This window comes from Aphelocoma coerulescens, chromosome 1 (genome assembly GCF_041296385.1).
Source record: "Aphelocoma coerulescens isolate FSJ_1873_10779 chromosome 1, UR_Acoe_1.0, whole genome shotgun sequence".
NCBI lineage: Eukaryota > Metazoa > Chordata > Aves > Passeriformes > Corvidae > Aphelocoma > Aphelocoma coerulescens.
The window spans coordinates 33,561,939-33,581,622 of NC_091013.1; the positions used below are offsets into that span (position 1 = coordinate 33,561,939).

Genomic DNA, 19,684 nt, shown 5'->3' on the forward strand with positions numbered 1-19,684 from the left:
TGCTGTCCAACCCCTCTGAAAGCAAGGACCATATCCAACTGGTTCATGCTCTATTGTGCATATAAACATGGAGCTTCCAAAGTCCGAAGCACATATCTCTTCAAAATAAAAATATAATTTTGTTAACAGTGGCCATTCAGTAGCAGCACTCTGAAGATAATAAAACATTAAAAAATGTTTTATATTCACTGAACATGTTTTCCATTTGCTCTTATTTTCCTTCCCTAAAATCAAAATACAAATGCTGTTTCGTGAAAATTCTTCCAGCTCCAACTAAGAACAAGCAACACTACAACAAATCTTCCTCTCCTATTATGCAAATGTTCCACTGATTCTAGTCATGATGGTAGGGAATATGTCAGGATTATAAATTACCAACAGCTACAAAGAAAAAAATCCTTTTGACATTCATTTGCATCTCAAGACAAGCAAAGAGACTTATTGCTACATTTTAATGAGCAAAATGTTACAAAAATCTTATTTATTCAAACATGGTTTAAATAAAATATTTTTAATATGATGTGAGTTTTCCCCAGAACCTAGGGAGAAAAGTCTCTCCAGCATTACAGTAAACAAAGAGTAAAGCATTTCTAACACTATAACCAAATAACAGCACCCAAAGTAACAAGGATGCATTTAATTTCATACTGATACAAAAGCCAAGGTTTCCTACAAAAGTGTAGACTTGCATAATATTTTAATTGGCTGCTTTTAGAGGTTGCTGTACAGCAGTAAAAGTTCAGGAAGACTGGTAAAACTGATCTCCAGATAGCACCTAAATAAAGTAGAAAACCCAATCATCTACATAGTGCAATTCACTGTTCAACTTCCTGCAGGGGCAGTTGTCCAAGTACTCCTGTACTTACTGTGCAAAAATAACACTGAGAAGGAAAGAGAATGAAAAGGAGAATTTCAACAACAATAGCAAGTGGGAAAAATTCCTAGAATGCCTATAATGTCCAAAAACATGACTATAATGCTAAAAAGAGCTGAAAAACAATTATTTTCTGTAGAAAACATCATAATAGAAACTATAAAATATACTGCACGAAGAACTGTTTCTAAAATGTCATCAATGCATTCAAGAACTTTTACCTCTGAAACAGTTAAAAAAAAAGAGAGAAAAGAATAAAGTAAAATTTACTTGGTACTAATGCAGTAGGCTCCCCAAGCATTTTAGACACAGAACTGTGGTTGCTCATTTAACCCTTCTTCACAGCATCCTTTGCTAGAAGCAGTTTCAGAAACAAGACAGCAATGTCTGTATTTCTCCTTCTGATCAAAAGAGAGCATGCTGGAGCGGGTGGACAAAATTAGGAATCCAGCTATTAGTTCAACAGCTCAGACTGTAAGAGGCCAGATGGTCCAGCTCCCTCTGCCCTCTCTCTCGGCTTTATCCAGTTACTCCTGCCAGCACTCTCCCAGGCAAATCTCCTTTAGAAGGGGTGAGCCCTAAGCAGTGAGGACATACCCCAGGCCATGACACTCTGCCTCAGGGCCAAGGATAGGTCTTTGACCCTCTTTTGTTTATATACAAAGACATACAATTGAGAATATAGAAAAGAAGCAGCACAAATTCTATGGCCCTTTGTTGAACGTAATTTATTTCATTATGTTCTTATTTCTGTGATGCAACAAAAGATCTGAAAATAGTCCAGATTGAAAACATCTGGAAAGATTTTTGTGCTTGTTTCAGATACAGAATTTGCTATAATGTCATATTTGCTGGGGTATTTATACATCTGAGTCCTCCTAAAAATATCAATATCTCAAACAAGAAAAATATATTATTTCTTTTCAATTTTGGTTTCTTAATTATTTCCCGTGTTTATAGCCACTTCTAAAGGTTGTATAGAGATGACGAGTTTTTGAGTATTTAGGAAAATGACCTGCATGGCAGGTGTTAATTATTCTTTTTTAGATTAGAAGTTTTAAATAGTTGCACAGATTTTATATTTAAAATGTAAAGCTTAGGTATCAAATTCTCAGCTAACAATGAATATTACAGTCTTCAGAGTCATCATCCAAACTAGCCAATTGTGGCACATTTTAAATATTTTGATGGTAAACAATCAGTTTATTAAATACTATAGACTTTCAAAGACATTTTCAAACCTGGACAGTACTTAATTAATTTGGGTGCATTCAGTTAATTAGAAGAGATCTTTCTTTCATGGAGCAACAGAAACATAAGTGACTAGAAATTTAAAAAAATATAAACCTAGGATTTTGTACTACAACTCCCTCACCCACTTGCAGTTATTTTTTCACTAGCTCAATTAACACTAAATTTCTTTAGAATTATTTATTTTAGGGGGGGTTTATGACACCTGACCAAAACAGAAAGCATGTGCCTGGTGTCCTTATAGATATGCCCATTACATAACTGCCCCTTCCATGGTGCTGCTTGTTGGTGGTGATGAAGGATTAGGAGAAGGGCAGATCTGCTCCATCCCAGGAGGGGCTTCCCCTTGCATCCTGAGCAAACTGTCTCCCTGCTGCCCCACAGCCCACCAGCGAAAGAGGATGGGAGACAGTGCCAGAGGCAGAAAGGAGACTTGATGCCCTCATGTTCAGGGGTAGCAGGGATAGCTGAAAGCACAGTAAACTCAGCAAACACCAGCTCCATGCAGGTGCTGAGGGCTGCAAACACCTGCCAGCAGTGCCACAGCCAGTCCACAGGGCAGAGAGGCCCATGTGGGTGGGAGGAAATGGTGGGACTGGGATGCTCCTGCTGGCAGGTGTCTTGTGTCCTGCAGTCCCACCCAGCACCAGCCACCACAGCTTTCCCTTTGGCACCAGACACCCAGCAAACAACAGAAGAGCCAAGTGTTGGAAGCTAAAATCTGTCACTGCAGCCTGGAGATAGCAAAACATTGCCAGGAGGTGGGAGCCAGCTGCAGCATGAGCTGCAGAGGAGAAGCACCCACCTCCTCTCATGCCCCACATCCCCTTGGGCTGTGGTTGAAGGATAAAGTGCCTCATGTGTGTCATGGCTCTACAGGGGCAATGCAACCTCTCTGTAAAATGTCAAATTGTCTCATATTTAACTTTTGAGAGAAAACCTATACTGAAAAAATGGATGGATTTTCATCTCCATTTTCACTTTTTTTTTTTTTTTTCCAACTTGTTGCCCTGTCTGCAGCCCTCCATTGTTCTGCTTCTTTCCTCATTTTGCCATTGATAAGGAAATCCTCACCAACAACAAAAAAATTAAACTGGCATTCTCAGTCCAGATCAAAAAGTCTATTCTTCATCACTATTTTGTCCCCAAAAGATCACTCTCTTCTGTCTTATCATCCTACTAAGAAAGAAATAGCATGGCAAAAAAAGTAGATTATGTTCTGTTTATATGGCTGTCTGGGGGAAGAGAAGGATCAACATTGCATAAGTCAACACAATACTTAATTTTAGTAGCCAAACAGAGTGCAGTACATACCCTCTTCCTCAGCTCCTGCTTTGAAACAATAATCACATTTGGGGGATCCCCAACAGCAGTGGCAGCACCCCCAATATTTGTGAAGATTACTTCCGCAATCAGGACGTGCCTAGGATCAAGATTAAGTACTTCACAGAGCCTGTAGTGTAAAGATAATGAAATTAACTTCTTACCCCATGCATAAATTACCTTAGATCTTAAAATGCACAAAAATTACAAAATGCAGTCATTTCACAGAAAAATAGCAGGATTTTAAACATAATGTCTCTATATTGTTGAAGCATTTATTGTGCTACAATAATTATAACAATATAAATGAAATTTATAGATTTCTTTTTACATTTAAAATCCAGTTGTTAAAGACTACAAAATTGACGCATTTTTTAAAGCATTTCATTAAAAGTAGTCAAACTATTACAGGAGTTGGGCTACACAGAAAATAGTATTTCAAATTTTTATTGTGATACAGCTTCTGAAACCATGGTCCTTAAGCTGCATTGACCTGTGGAAAACTATTCTGGTCAAGCACAGGCTCTGCATTCAGCAACAGTGATTAACTTTCTTATGTTAATAAGTAGGGGTAGTGGTAGAGGATTGTGCAGGCTGCCTATTAGCCATGAATCATCTATTAGAGACTTCAGCTTTCAGGCTAGGTTTATCCATTTTATTCTGTCCCTATTTTCCTCCTTCTCTAAATCTTGATCACGAATATTTCTGTTTGTAATGAAACAAGAGTAGAAAAAACCTCGAAATGTTTTTAGCAGTCCAAATATATTTAATGCTTCTCTAGTAGGATGATGCTTTGATAAGAAAAGGTAAAACGCTTCTTTAATAAGAAGCACCTTAAAGTGCTCTGACAAACACTGGGATTGACTCAGTAACTTCATGAACCATTTCAACTCAGAACCCACTTACACAGAGTAATCTTCACACAGATTACTCCAACTCACCAATTACATTTACACACATGCCCACATAATCCACTCTTTTCTGAAGCACACCTTTGACTTTAAACTGGGGCTGTGGTAATAAAGACTGAAAGTTCAAGTCACATCTAAGCACTTTGGAGTAAGAAACAACTTTCCTCCTCACAGCTTATCAAAATGTTGCTCCAGAATGTAAAGATGGAGGCCACACTTAAATTATTGCCCCTCTACCTCATAGCAGTACTATGAGAATTCTTCCCTATGTGGGAAAGAGTATGCAGGAAGAATGCTTTCTCAGTACTGCTCTCACTGCAGTGCTCTCACACATTTTCCATAAGGAAGGGTGGAGCTTCACTGTTTAGCCTAAGTCTCTGTTACTAAAACCCATATTTCAAAGACAAAAGAGTGTATTGCAAAAGAAGCTTAACTTGCTTCACTTACACTATCACCAAGTCAATTTAAAACTCAGAAAAAACATTGTCAGATGACATATATGTCAGCACATAGCAGCATGAAATCATTCAGTTAAAGGGTACTTTGCAGTACAACCAGTCCAAATGTATCAATTGTGGTACAAGACCACAGTTGTGCTTGTAATTTTATTGCTGCTTGACCTCCCAGTATTTCAAAATATAATCTAAACTTTTCTTTAGTGATTCTTTCTTTTTGATGGGCCTAGTGACATCTTGAAAAGAGAACTCTGATGTAAGTCAGAAAAGGCTAAGCCCAAAGTATAAAACCATCAGAATGTGCAAGCTATATGGCAGGGTCACAATTCTTCAGTTTACTTACCCTGGATTATATACTTCCTCATGTGTACAACTATTAGCCTTTTCCAGTTCCCAATAACAAAGTATTTTGAAAATAAGCTACAGCTAAAAAGGGGTAGTTATTCCTTTTTTAGCAGCTTACTACAAAAGGCAGAGTGAAACAAGTATCATGTTGTTTTCCTTATTACAGGAAATATAAACCCTTATGTTCATCGAGTCAGCACGATTTTCTGCAAGCTTTATCTCCACGGCAATGGAGGCTGCACAGGGCAGCACAGTGACGCTGTAGACAATGGCAGTAAGATTTTAAAAAAATGACCCCCAGCATGAAGCTTTTTGAAGTAAGCAATTATTTGGTTTTAGTAGGTGAGATAAAATTTTATTTTAGTTTTGATAGTAATTTAAATACAAATGTTTCCCACATACTGAGTTTTCCCTTCTTCAGTGTTGCAAGTTCATTTAGTATAAAACTAAAGGACTTGCTATACATTTAGTACAAAAGTCCATTAGTTAAAGGCATCTACAAAGGCAGAGACTCCTTCACAAGGATCCACATGGAGAAGACAAGAGGCAACAAGTACAAGGGAGAGATTTCACCTCAACATAAGAAAAAAAATGTATGGTGAAAACAGTTAACCACTGGAACAGCCTCCCCAGGGATGTGGTAGAGTCCCCATCACTGGAGGTTTTCAAGATCTGATTGAAGAGAGTGCTAGATAATCTCATCTAGGCTTCCTTTCCCATGAAGGGTTGGACCAGACGGACTTTTGAGGTCCCTTCAACCTGGGCTATTCCGTGATTCTTTGAAAACAGAATAAATGTTACAGTAGCTCTGACTGTGAAAACCTTTTTATGCTACATTGACGTCTGGATTTCAATCCATTTCCAAATTATATTTATCCAAAATTCTGGAACACAGCTAAAGAAAACTTGGTGTTTAATAGTTCCCATGCTGCTTACTGCTAGAGGTGCAATTATTGATTAGGGTACGGCAAAGCCATCTCTTTGAAATATAATCGGACAGAAGACAAATGGAGCTTTCATTCACCAGCTGTTTCCAGTCTAGAATAAATTTCACTAGCAAAATTGGTTTTTTCTGCTTTACACTGCATTTTAAAGAGGGGGCATATCTTAATAGAATTTTGTGTACTTTAATGTGATAATGACTGCAAGCATTACATCTCTCAGGATCATTTTAAAAACACACTAGATCTTTCCAAAACTGAACTGGATTAAAAAGATTTGCCTGACCAGACACAGGTTAAATTCAGGTTAGACAGTAATTTATAATCCCACATTGATTAAATGTAGTTGCAAATCACGTTATTAATTTACAGAAATCTGAAGTAATTAAATTCACTCTTGTCTGCTCAAAGTTCCAAATATCTAATCTCAAATTGTGGAATTAACCAGTAGCTGTACCAGTGACATGATCACCAACAGGAATAAAATTCATGTGCTCATATTCAAGAAAAAGCTGTTAGATGAAATATGGACTTTTTTTTAAATTTGTTTGTCACTAATATTAGAAGGGATAGCAACTTCACTAAAACATAAATTACTATCTAAAATTGTATATAGATATTAGCCAGCAAAGGATAAGGCAACTTTAATTTTAAAAATACTGCCTGCTTTACAGGAAAAAAATTTCATCTACTAGGGAACATTGGGTGTAATATGCTGTTGTAGTTCAGATATGAAGCCAAACCAGAACAGTAACTGCCAAGGCAGTATTCACAGGTTTCAGATATGTGTTCAGTATTCATGCAAAGGCAAAAGGCTACCCTTTCCTCTGAAAGTGTTTTTTATTCTACTACAATAAGAGTATTTGAAGCTCTGATTTCCATTTAAATGATTAAAAAAAAGCTCCAAACAAGTATTTTGCACACATGTCTACTACTGATTGCTGGCTATAAAAGACCAAGTCCAAAACATAACAATAAAATACCTTATGGTTACTGGAGTAAAGAGCAAGATAGTGGTAACGTTGTCCAAAAATGCAGAAAGAATTGCAGCAATAAGGCACAGAAGTGTAATCATGGCCCACACCTTGCCTCTAGAGAACCGATAAGCCTAGAAAAAACAAACAGAAGCAAAATTAGGGGACTACATCACTCCATCTTAGTCTTCAAAAAGTTACAGATCAAGCAACTAGATCAAAGTCAAGCAACAGCGAGCTCTGAGTAGTTACTATTCCTTTACTATTACTCCAACAGCACCCTCTCCAGTACGAAATAATTTGGCAAGAAAAGATTTTATGGAAGTGGGCAAACAATCCCAGCATGCCAACACAGAAACAAGTCTGAAGAAACATCACGCTCTGCTGCCAGCCGTACAGGGGGTCTGTGGCAGGAGAAGGGCTGAGCCCCCATCTTCTGCCTGCACGCCCAGGTGGACTAAGGTGGTTCAGACTTCCCACCACCTCCACAAGCTGGGACACATTCCCCACCCTCAGACCAGCACTGCTGAAGTGAGTCCAGAGGAGGGCAAAACATGATCAAAAGGCTGGAGCACCTCTCATATGAGAACAGGCTGGAAGAGACCTGGGTTATTCAGCCTGGAGAAGAGAAGGCTCTGGGGTCACCTTACAGGACCTTTCAGTACCTAAAGGGGGACAATAAGAGAGCTGGGGGGAAAATCTTTGGGCAAGGGTGTGTAGTGATAGGACATGGGGGAATGGCTTTAAACTGAGAGTAGGTTTAGATTAGATATAAGGGAAAAATTCTTTACTGTGAGGGTGGTGAGACTGTAACAGGTTACCCAGAGAAGTTGTGGATGCCCCATCCCTGGAAGTGTTCAAGGCCAGGCTGGACGGGGTTTTAAGAAACCTGCTCTAGTGGAAGGTGTCCTTGGCCATGGCAGGGGGATTGGAACAAGATGATTAAAGTTTCTTCCAACCCAAACCGTTCTCTAATTCTGTGGTTATGATTCTAGGAATTACACTTTTCATGTAATCTTTCGTTCTCTACTGTGCAAAGATCTGTGGCTGCTTTTCATATGTGGTCATAAAGTTAACAATAGATCCATCCCATATTTCTTCTGTCCCTTTGCCAGGCATAAATAGAGATTTCAGCTACAGCACAACTGCAGTCCTGGGAAAGTCAGTGAAATACTCAGCTTAATACTGTCCAAATGCTTGTGTACCCTACTGGGGACCTTTAACATTCTCCTGTAGAAACAGAATTGCATTAAGGGCTTCCTTTCATCCACAAAGGATTTTTCCAGAATTACAAGTTGACCACTGTAATTTCTAATGTGATAAGTATACATTGACCTTAGAAAGGTTCTTTAAAGATAGTGCTTGGTGTGGCAGATTTGAACAAATACTCACTTGATAAATCTAAAAATAATTATAAGTACCAAATAAACCTACCTTTACTGCACAGTAGTCAAAGAATCCAGTCTCTGAAAATATGGCCACCAAAACCATCTAGCAAAAGATGAAGAAAAATATAATCACTTGGAACTGATATATAATAGTAATTGAATCATTACTCAAAACTAAAGCAAAGCAGTTTGTGATCCTGACAAATGGACTTCTTATCTGACACAGCTTTGAGAATCTAATCACCGTTATATTAGAATATCCACTACAGCTGCCAGATATCTCTAGTTAATTCATCATATGGTGAAATATACTTCTCAACTTAAGCATTCTGTAAATGTCATACTAGTTGGGTTGAATTTTATTTGTAGTGACTAAGTGGGCATTATACATTAAGTACTCAATGTATCTCACTTATATCATTAATCAAGAAAAAACAGTAAGTGTGTTTTTTCTCTGCAGTAATGCTCTACAGAGCACAGAAGATAGTGGCTTCAAGAATTGCTTGCATTTTCCTACATCTCAGAGGTCTCCTGTCCTTCTGTCTTAGCTCCCAATAGAATTTTTTTTTGCTTTCTTATTCTGTGGGGAATGCAGGGAGCAAGGACCAGTGTCAGGAAGAAAAGCTCAGAATGGAAACAGATAATTGTAATTTTGTCTTTGTATGTTGTATATTTTTTGTTAGAGTCTAGTAGCATTTGGACAACACTTTTTACCACAAATAGCTCTGGGCAAAGTGATTAAAATAATATATTATTGTAGTCTCATCAGATATTACTTCTCCGTTTCTGGCTTGGTTTTTTGTAGCTTCAGACATAGCAGTAAGACAAAGAAAACCACTTTTCCAGCAGAGTGTGTTTGAGGAAGGTTTTGAATAAACAAAATTAAAAAGATAAATGAGAGTGATAATCTTTGACCCTTAAACAGGTCTTTCCATTCATTAACCCCAAGGATGTTTTTTGCATGTTATCAATATGATTTCACAGATTGAAAAAAAAATAGAAAAGTATCAACTTTTCAAAAGACTCCTTCAGAGGTCTGATCCTCATCCTTTTTGGAATATTCCTCAAGACAGAAATTTTCATCATAAGTTGTCTAAGTACAATTAACAAAATATTTTTAAAGGAAACATCTCTACATTGAATGTGATTATTTTGGCACATTTAGAGCAAAAGATATGTTTTATTTACCATTCCAAACAATAATGCCAGTGTCTCGTAGTCAATCCACTCCACCACTTCAACCATACTTGGCCTCTGCAATCAAAAATACGATTACTAGTGAATGCCACAAAACACCTAACTTGTGATTAGCTATGACTTATAAACTCCACTTAATTGATGAGCCATTTAAATAAGCTGTGATGGAAATTAATAAGTGTTCCTACAAGCTACATAAAAAGGACTCTTTATTATTGCCATTACTACTATTATTATTATTATTATTATTACTAATTCAAAGTACTGCTGGCATTCTAAGTGGGTCATTATCAGGCTATTGGTTGGTCTAGTTGTTCCTTACATAGCATTACAGAAATAAAAGATAACCAAATTATATGGTACACTGCAGTTTCCTTTTTGGTAAAGAACAAAAGCATACCACTTCACCTGTGAACAAACTGGAGGGAATTTAAGGGAACATAGTAATGATGTGGTTATGAGAACAACCGAGAAAATCAATCTGAGGTTTCACTATATATCAGCTACGAGTAAGCAGCAGGAGAAACAAAAGGGTTGGAACAGGAAAGCATGAGATGTAATTATTTAGGGTAGTATAAAGCGATGTATTTCCATTGAGGTTTGCTTGGTAGCCTAACATTACCGAAAATAACAATGTTAAACTAACGCTGGATTAAGCTGAAAATTGTTTTAGTCAGCTTCCTGCAAATCAGAACAAAAAGGCATCAACTGACTTCTTTGTACTCTCCTTGTCTATACATGTCTGACCTGTTTTCCCAGCCCAGTTTCTGTCCTACCATCTCTCTTTCTTAAAAAACACTGCTTTGCCATGTGCTCAGTTAGAACTGGGCAAACAAGGAAATTTATCATAGCTGACACCACAGCCAGAAACAAAGGGAGCACTTACAGTTGGATAACTTACCTCCCCAACAATAGCTAAGGCGGCTAAAGCGGCCAAAGAGCCCAGCATCGCTGCAAGGGTCCTGTGAACAATCTGCAACAAAGGGTAACAATTGACCACAGCTCCCTCTAAGCATTTCCTTACTATTAAAAAGAAGTGGGAGAAAGGACAAAAATTCATGTAGACAATTCTTTTCTTCATTTGCTTGAGGGTTTTTTCTGACCAAAGGATGGTTAATTACTTTGCTATTAAAAACAACAATAAAAAAAAAGCACAAAAAAACAAACAAAACAAAAACCAAATAAAACAAAATTTAAAATAAACAACCAGCCAAAGCCTTGCCTCTGCAAACCCTGCTAGGAAGTCTCAGCTCTAATCTCCAGGTAGAGAAGGGACTTCAGCACCAGTTTCTCACATTTGTCAGTAGGTGATCCAAGAAGGAAAGCAATTCATCTTCCCCAGCTTAAGGATCAAAAAGCCTGCTCCTGTTGGCTTCCCTTCACAGCCCATGGAAAGAAGATGTATGCCCAGGAAGTGATCCACCTTATTCTTAATAGGGGCTGGTTCAGCAAGCGCGCCCTGAAAATGTGCTTTTTTTCTCCAGGAACTCATCTGCAGTTATTTAATCCTCTGTGTCTGGAAGATCATAGATTGTGTAAAATAACTCAGCTAAAGTAAGCATGTAATTAATGAAAATCACACTACAAAAGACTGAATCTAATTACCAGCTTTCCGTATTAATGTGTTTAAATATTATTCCAATGCAAGTTAGAATTATTGTTGAGAAAGAAATAAAACAGACTAGAAATATTTCATTTGCTGCTAATTTCATAAGAAATATTTTGCTGATAAAAAACAATAGGATGAGAGCATCTCAAGGCCCTCCTCCATTTGTAAAGGAAAAGCAAAAAAGGAAATATTTGGCTTTGTTTTTTCTCCTTGATTGTGTAGTTTTAACAGAAATGGTAAAGAACTACACAATTCACCAAATTACTAGAAAAATAAATACATAACTTACTAACTCAAGAGTCAAAAGAATTATCTGTCTCATTCTCCTGTTTTCCTTAAAAATGCACTGAAGAATAACCTATTCATGGTCACAAAGCAGGAGATCAGACAAAGGTTTTTACATCCTGATGACCCACTTGTTCAGAGCACAGAGGACGGCTCCCACCAGCTCCTAGAGAAATGTGTGTGGTAACTCACTGGTTCATTTTTGATTTCCAGTTTCAGAGCATTGACACGTAAACACACGTACACCCTTCTGATTCTGCAGAGGTGGGGAGCATTTGATAACATTCCATAGCTCTTCTGGCTGACAATCAGGTGTAGCAATTTGACCTTACAGCTCTCTCCAATAAAGGATGCCAAGCAGAGCTGTCCATTAGGGAAGGGGATCAGCTTCTTACCAGAGCAAAGTTCAAGCATAAGCTACTGGGAAATTCTCAGCTGTCCTCAGACTGAAGGTTTTCTCCTCAGTCAGTCCCCACCCACATTAGATAGCTCTTTTACAGTTCTCAAAAACATATCATAGGTTTTCTGAGATTTGTTTAGCCACAGATTTTTTTTAATATTTCCACATGAGCACTTTTGCTGTCACTGTTTTATACTTAATTGCTTACATTGGGTTGACTGCATTTTCAGTTTCCAAGAGTTTGCTGTCACCTATGGGTGAAGTTGGCTTTAATTTATGCAGAAAGAAACTGTACAAATTAACTAATCTGTCAGTTCCTTCATTCTGGTGGTTTTTCAAGAAGGATATACAAAAGTATATCCTGAACTATGAACAAGGTGCAAAGCTTTATTACAAAAAACTTAGTAAATGTACAACTCTTCATTCCAGCAAACTATGAAATGAAAGTCATAAAATAATGTAAAGCCTAGAAGGAACATTTATGTAAACTCTGAGACATGTAAATATTCAAAATTTGATATTTAGGAAGCTTTAGGAAAGAATAGATTACTCTCTTTAATTTTCTTTTCACAGAAAATAAACCCCAAACAAATAATATTTTGCAAATGTACTTTTAAAAGCTTACAAATGTAGAAGTTAGGAGATGCAGGTTATAAGTTGTGACATTCTTTAAACCACAATTCCATCTAACACATAATTGGAGGGCATTATATCAATTAAAAATCCATTATTAGTCTTCCGAAAAATAGTACAGATGACCAAACCCTTTTGAAGATTGGCAGGGGATAAGTATCTTTTCAGGATGAATCTTGGAGTGTATCCATAAACAACAGCTCAGGTAGAGAACTGAAAGAGCTCAGAAATAAATGAAGACAGACTTAATCCCAGGAAAGCTGAGAGATTTAGTGGACTTCTGAATCTAAAGACATTTTTAAAGGTTAAGTGAGAAATCATCTGTATTCATCTGATCCTTCTCTCACTTGACAAAGTGCATACCCCTGTGCAATGACCACGGAGATGAGAAAGACAGCGCTGATGAGGAGGAAGGTACAAAGCTTTTAGAATATCAGTTTGCATGCCAGAGCACCCCACCTCCTAGTCCAACCGCAAAACTTATAAACTCTTTTCAAAAAGGGCATCTTCACCATCAACATCACCTTTATTTTTGTCTGAAGGACACCTAGCAGTGCTGCCTTACTGAGCAGCAAAGGATAGTGCTCTCACCTTTTTCAAAGAGACAGTTATACCAGTACAAACTGCTACTGAAAACAATGCAGTCCAGATTTCACTCTTTACAAAGCAGGATTCAGCTGTAGAGATCACTGATACAGGACATTACAAGGCTAAGAGATGAAGACATTGAAAAAAAAAGGGAATGGATATTTACAGAATTTTATATAAAAAATGAAAATACCCAAAGCTGCAACAGTGAATGCTCTTAAAAACAGCGTCAACAACGTAGCTGTGTTGACAGCAACATCCTGGGGTCAATTCAGAATAAGCAAGAACTAGGAAAGGCTACTATAGCAATTTTGTTTCATAATTCTCTGTAGAAAGCTTGTCTCATGATTGCCTGCTGTGTGATAAACACAATGTGCTGAATGTTGATTCTAATAGTTTCCATACTCTTAATTCAGGAGTTCATTTTTAAGTAAGATATTAAAGCAACCCAAATAATTTATGCCACAAGTCTTTGTGCTTGATATTAATTAACAATATGTAGTTCCAGAACTATAATACAAATTGGATTTAGAAAGCCTAGACCTTCCCCAGATATAAATTTCTTTATCTATCTGAAAGTGCTTTAGAATTTATGCACTGAGTTCATCAAACCACGTGGTAGACTGCAACAGCATCATTATAAAAATTATTCTGAATTCCAAACACTAAATCTTGTATGGTGTTCCATGAGGCAAAAGGAAAATATTTAGAAGCCAATTGAATGGTGACCTGTGTACTATTTCAGAGCATACCTTTACCAGCTGAAATCCAGGGCAGGCATATTTCTGAAATGTGCTTGTGAAGATATTTGGTAAATGATACATCATACCAAATATTTTATTTCCACAAGTCCTTTGCTATAAGTGATAAATAGCAGTTGAAAGATGAGTGTCAATGATTTTAATGTAAAGTTTCAAATGCAGCCCCTATTCATTTCTTATCCATTTTATCTCCAGTGAAGCCTGTTTTATTAAACTTTTTATTTTACTGATAAATTAATTCACATTTGATAGAGTGGCAGCATTGCTGCATTTCAACAAGGAGGCAGTTATTACCAAGCCTATATCGACATATGGGTTTTATGCATTTTTCACCTACCTCCAGAATAGCTGAGACCTTCCTTATAAAACCAACAGCCAAATCCCTCTTAGACTTTATAAAATCTCTAGTTCATTTCTTTATTCGTATGGGACAAGGAGGGAGAGAAGTAAAATTTACCCTGGGATACCTTTTTTCTGACTTTATATTTTGTATCTAGTCCTTGTTATGTTTTAATAAGGATTTATTGAGTTAAAAGAAGACATTCTCAGCAGTAGAAGAGGTTTTTTCCACAGACTGTTCTTTCTAAAGATAATCAAGACAGTATTAGCCTGAACGCCTCTGAAAATGTGCTCCTCGGTCACATCCCTTGATGGAGTTATCTTGTAATTTGCTCTCATGTACTTTAGAAATCTTGGTGGTCTCCTTTTCCTTGGACTATTGCAGTCGTTTTAGCAGGATACAGATGAAACTTCAGTCTTTCATGTGTACACATATTTCATTCACTCTTAAGCAGATCAAAATAAGTGGATCAAAAAACCCCACATTTTGAAAAATTAATGCAGAAGTCTAACACTGGCATCAGAAGCTGAAATCAAAAATGGAAATTGCAGAAAAACAATGGTAATTTAGCTAAAAAATTAGGTAATTTTTATTAAGTGTCAAGCAACATAACTGAAAATTTGGGCTGATAATAGAAAACAAGGGTCAGAAAAGCCTTGAAATACTTTGAACTCTGCCTTGCTACAGATCCACTTCAAAGCTGAATGGCATCAAATTCTCAGATCATGGAAGTTTGCTTTATTTCTGGTAAATTGTACAATTTGGACACAATAAAGCAACAGACTAGAAATATACAATATAGTCAGACACAAAGGAGGTCAGAGCAGCAGAAAAAGAAGGTCTGTGATGCCAGACATATTTATTTAATTTTCTACATGCTCACCTCTAGTAAAGAGACTGACCAGTACCAGTTAGTGAAAGCACAGCAACATACCTCCCCTTCAGCTGCTGATGGCAGCTAATGCTTTAACTCCTCACCCTCCTCCCTTCAGTTTGCTCCCTACACAAGCTCTGCAGAAGCAGTTCTGCAGCTTCTTCAGCCATGGAGCACCGTGTCCAGCACAAGGGAACCCCTCACAGGGGATGTGTCTCAACAGCTTGTGCAAGATGAATGATAACAGAAAATTAATTGCCTTAGAATTACTTAGCTAAGCAGTAGCAAGTAAACTCTGTAGGGATTTTAATGAGGCAAAAGGGAAGTGCTTCACATAGCTTAGAAAGTATGACAGGCTGCTGCAGCATACAGGGAGGGACTAGAGCAGCTCTTGAGGCAAGCATGTAGGGTACACTGGTGAAAAATGATGTGCATCAAGAATCCCAAAGTGACTACAAGCATCACAAAAATCGGTGACAGCAAGAACAGCTATTTATGTCTTCCTCTGCAGATTAGGACATTATCCATATGTATTCCATACATGCAGACATGAATCATAAGACTTTACACTAGGTTAAATATTTAGAAAATCTAATCATAAATCTCATTTCTGTAAGTCAAAATATGTCAAAACTTTATCACTGTACAGAAGTATGTCTTGCTTGGGAAAAAAAATCCTAGACCAAAAGTTTACTCATTTTTACAAGAAATCCATGGTAAATCAGTATAATAATACCTTCATTTGCATGAAATATGTGATCAAGACCAGTTAAGAGCACTGACTGGAGAATCTGTGGCTTTAGAAACATTAGCTGCATATCTTAATACTAACATGCATTCTTATTCATTCTTTGCACAATAAATGTTTATGCCTGTGAAAATGATATTCCATATATATTCATATATATTCAATAAGCTCTTTTTAAAGACAAATACCCAACATTAAATGACTATTTTTAAATGGAAACACTAGGTTCTGTAGAAAATTTTGTCATATCTGAACATCTACACAACCCTCAGGAAAGAAAGCACCCATCTATGACATTCTGCTATAGTACTTATTTCCACTCAGTGTGTCAAATTACTTGTTCTGATTTAATATCAGTGGAGGAAGTCCTGGTAAAAACAACCCTGCCTTACGGGAAGTCATGGAAGGCAACAGTTTGTCACTTCCTAACACAATGCTACACAATAGAAACACTATACAAGATCTTAAATAGAAAGTGATTAAAAGTAATGCTGTATGGTGTCCAAGACAATGCCTGCATTAGTTCACTTTTATCCCTATGATATGTGTGCTGGTTTTATCTGGGGTAGAGTTAACTTTCTTCACAGGGGCTGGTATGGGGCTGTGTTTCGGATTTTGCTGAACACAGGGTTGATAACGTAGGAATGTTATTGCTGATCTGGGCTTACACACAGCCAAGGCCTTTTCTGCTTTTCCTACTGCCATGCTGATGAACAGACTGTGGATGCATGGGAGATGGTGAGCCAGGACAGCTGACCCCACCAGACCAAAGGCATATTCCAGACCATATGACATCATGATCAGTATATAAAGGAGGAAAATGGAGGAAAGGGGGGGGACATTTGGAGTGATTCAGTTTGTCTTCCCAAGTCACTGTTCTGCATGATGGGGCCCTGGTCTCCTGGAGGTGGCTGAACACCCGCCTGCCCATGGGAAGAAGTGAAGTAATTCCTTGCTTTTCTTTGCTTGTATGTGCAGCTTTCACTTTCCTTATTAAACTGTCTTTATCTCAATCCATGAGTTAGCTAGCTTTTCTCCTTCCAATTTTTTCTCTGATCCCTCTGGTGGGGGAGTGAACGAGCAGCTTCCTGGGGCTTGGCTGCTGGCTGGGGTTAATCCACAACAGTACATTAACTAGAACAAGCTAAGAAATACAAAGTTAGGATATCTTAAGACCCTTGTCTAGGATAGGCAGCCCTGAAATTCTGCAACTAAGAAACGGTGTTAAGCTGACATCAATTCTTTCTATACATAAAACAATGCAGAGAGAGAATCAGGGAGAGATAGACAGAGAGAGAGACTTAAGGATATCAAATTATTTTCTGTGAATAAATTACTGGATTAATTCATTCCCCTCTTCTATATCGAAAATCTATAGGTTGATTCTAGATTCTGCAGAGATATTTGTTACTCCATAGTTCTGTCAAAGGCTTTAAATTAACAATGTGCACAATTTGCAATCTTTTCAGTGTCTATGAGTTTTCTCCCGTAGCTATATCACTGCTTGCTGTTTGTAGAGAAAACTGAATGACTAAATCTTCATGCTGATACGGAACATTGGATTAACTGGTTCAAAGTGGCCCTTGAATGATGTGAAGACAAACATAACCTTGATGCATGAGATTAAACGAACTATTGAAACCCTTATATTTTCATGCCTTGGAAACTTGACGAAAAAGCAAAGCTGGAGAAAATAACGTAGAACTAGGAAGGAAGGAAGGAAGTATCATTTGTACAGATGATGGACAGAGGACCCAGAAGAGGGTTTAATCCTATGTGATAAGGGTTGAAATGACTGCTAAGTTGCTTCTTGTTTTGAAATAACCTCCCACCTCAGAATATTAAGGTGAAAAGGGATAAAAAGATATAACATCATGCCTAGTTAATATTTCTCTCAGAATCATACAAAAGAGAGAAGTCTGCCATACCTATATCACTACAGCCACAAGTGGATGTTTTCCAGACTCCATGTGTTGGAAGGGTTCTGATGTTACAAAACTCAGTTTTATGTACCTCCAGAAAAGTACATAAGGTAGTACCCAGTAACATCTGATAGCTTGAGAGCTCCTCAGAGTCAAATTTTAAAAGCAAATCTGAACTTGGTATGAATTTGGGGATTTTGTCTTGTTATAGAAGTGGACAGACACACAGAGAAATGAACCAACCCATGTTCTGTAAATCAGGGCCTTGGGTCCGGTCACATCAAAAGAAAGTAGAGCCTTGCAGAAAGACAGGATGTTGATCATTTTCATGTGCCAAGGCACTCATTCTTGTAATATTTTAGCTACATAAAACATGTTCTATGTGACTTAAGTAAAGAGATCTGGTCATGAGCTAGTAAAGAACCTAGAAGAAAATAAACCAAACTGCTACTGTGAGTCGACATGATCAAAGCCATTGTTTACCAACAGGCTGGCCTAGGAACAAGCTTTCAGTCTTGCAAGGGTCAATCCAGTTCTCCAGCACCTATCTCAGCAGGCTTTGCTGACTCCATCCACTCCAGATATTTTGGTATTCTACACCCTCATTCCTTGTGTCCTAAAGGCCTTTGTGAGGACTGAGAGACCCTCAATTACATTTGCAGTTTCAGAACATTTTCTGAAACTGAAAGATGCCACCATTTGTATTTTCCCAGTTATCTCAGCATTCTTAAGACTAATGAGACTGTGAATTGAAACAATTGACATGGACCAAATCACAAAATCCCTGTCTGAATCTTTGTCAGCCCTCTTAAAATAGTAGGATAATACAGAAATACAGCCATGCACTATGAACAATAGTAGAGCAAGCTGCAGTGCTTGCATTACCTTTACAGGGAACCTTCTGCTCTGGCTAGCAGTTTCTCTGGAGAGTCTTCATCCCTGACATTTCCTGTCTTTTTTCACTCCACTTTTCTTCTCCGAATTTTTTTCCTCTTTAAATCATGTCATCACATCTCCCTTCAAGCCTGCCTCCTACACTTTCATGTTTTTTCATTCACTTTTGCTCTTGCTTTTGCTGAAGGAAGGCACCATCTGAGGTCCCAGAAAGAGCTGAGTGGTTCTCATCCCTGTTTGTGTGCATTAGGAGTGTACGTGCGTTCTAACAACTTGTTAAAATTTTAAGACTTCATGGCTCTCTACCTCTCTGACTGCCGTAGGCAGGGTGGAAGCTGAACAGCAGCATTCAATTAAGCTAATTTAATGTTCTATTCCCTCTCTCAAACAGAAAGGAAACACACCAATCCACAAAATACATAGTATAGAAGACAGGGCAAAACATTTGTGTTTGCCAGTCTTTCAAAAATTGAAGAAAATACAGTTCAAAATTAGGTTTAAAAGGCACAGAAAATAGCAAGCAGATATTTGGAAATTAGTTTTTGCATTTAGTGTTGAAAACATGACTCCTATTATTTCAAAAAATAGCATTCTGTCATCACCTTTTAAAGCAGACAATCCTATCTAGTCCTTAGAGTAGTGAGCAGCACCATCCAGTGGCAATTTTTTTCCTATTTAGTTCTTAATTAAAGACAGTGTACATGCTGAAGTACCATAGCACTCAAAAGAAGCTATTTTTCTTTAAAACACACATATTCAGAGCACAGCCAGACTTCTACCAAGATAGATCTAACAATTAGGCAGGCAATAGTCAGTGTAAAATCAATATTTATACTGGATTAATAATACAAAATTGTTATTATATCTAGCAGTGATCCAGATGACGATTTTGCTTGCTATTATACTGCATTTTTGTTTTAATTGAAACTCATCCCTTCCTCATCTTACAGAATTTTTCTTCCTTTAGGCAT

At 37.6% G+C, this 19,684-nt stretch overlaps 1 protein-coding gene across 3 annotated transcripts in view; it reads right to left on the reverse strand.

Moving 5' to 3' along the window:
* Positions 1 to 19,684, reverse strand: part of OCA2 (OCA2 melanosomal transmembrane protein) — a 166,967-nt gene that overhangs the window by 102,496 nt on the left and 44,787 nt on the right. For all 3 annotated transcript variants that reach the window (XM_069006263.1, XM_069006283.1, XM_069006273.1), the window contains 5 exons: positions 10,561 to 10,632; positions 9,651 to 9,716; positions 8,509 to 8,565; positions 7,084 to 7,208; positions 3,440 to 3,578 (listed from right to left, as the gene is read on the reverse strand). In XM_069006263.1, coding sequence (XP_068862364.1) covers positions 3,440 to 3,578; positions 7,084 to 7,208; positions 8,509 to 8,565; positions 9,651 to 9,716; positions 10,561 to 10,632 — 459 coding nt within the window. The remainder of the gene's footprint in view (positions 1 to 3,439; positions 3,579 to 7,083; positions 7,209 to 8,508; positions 8,566 to 9,650; positions 9,717 to 10,560; positions 10,633 to 19,684) is intronic.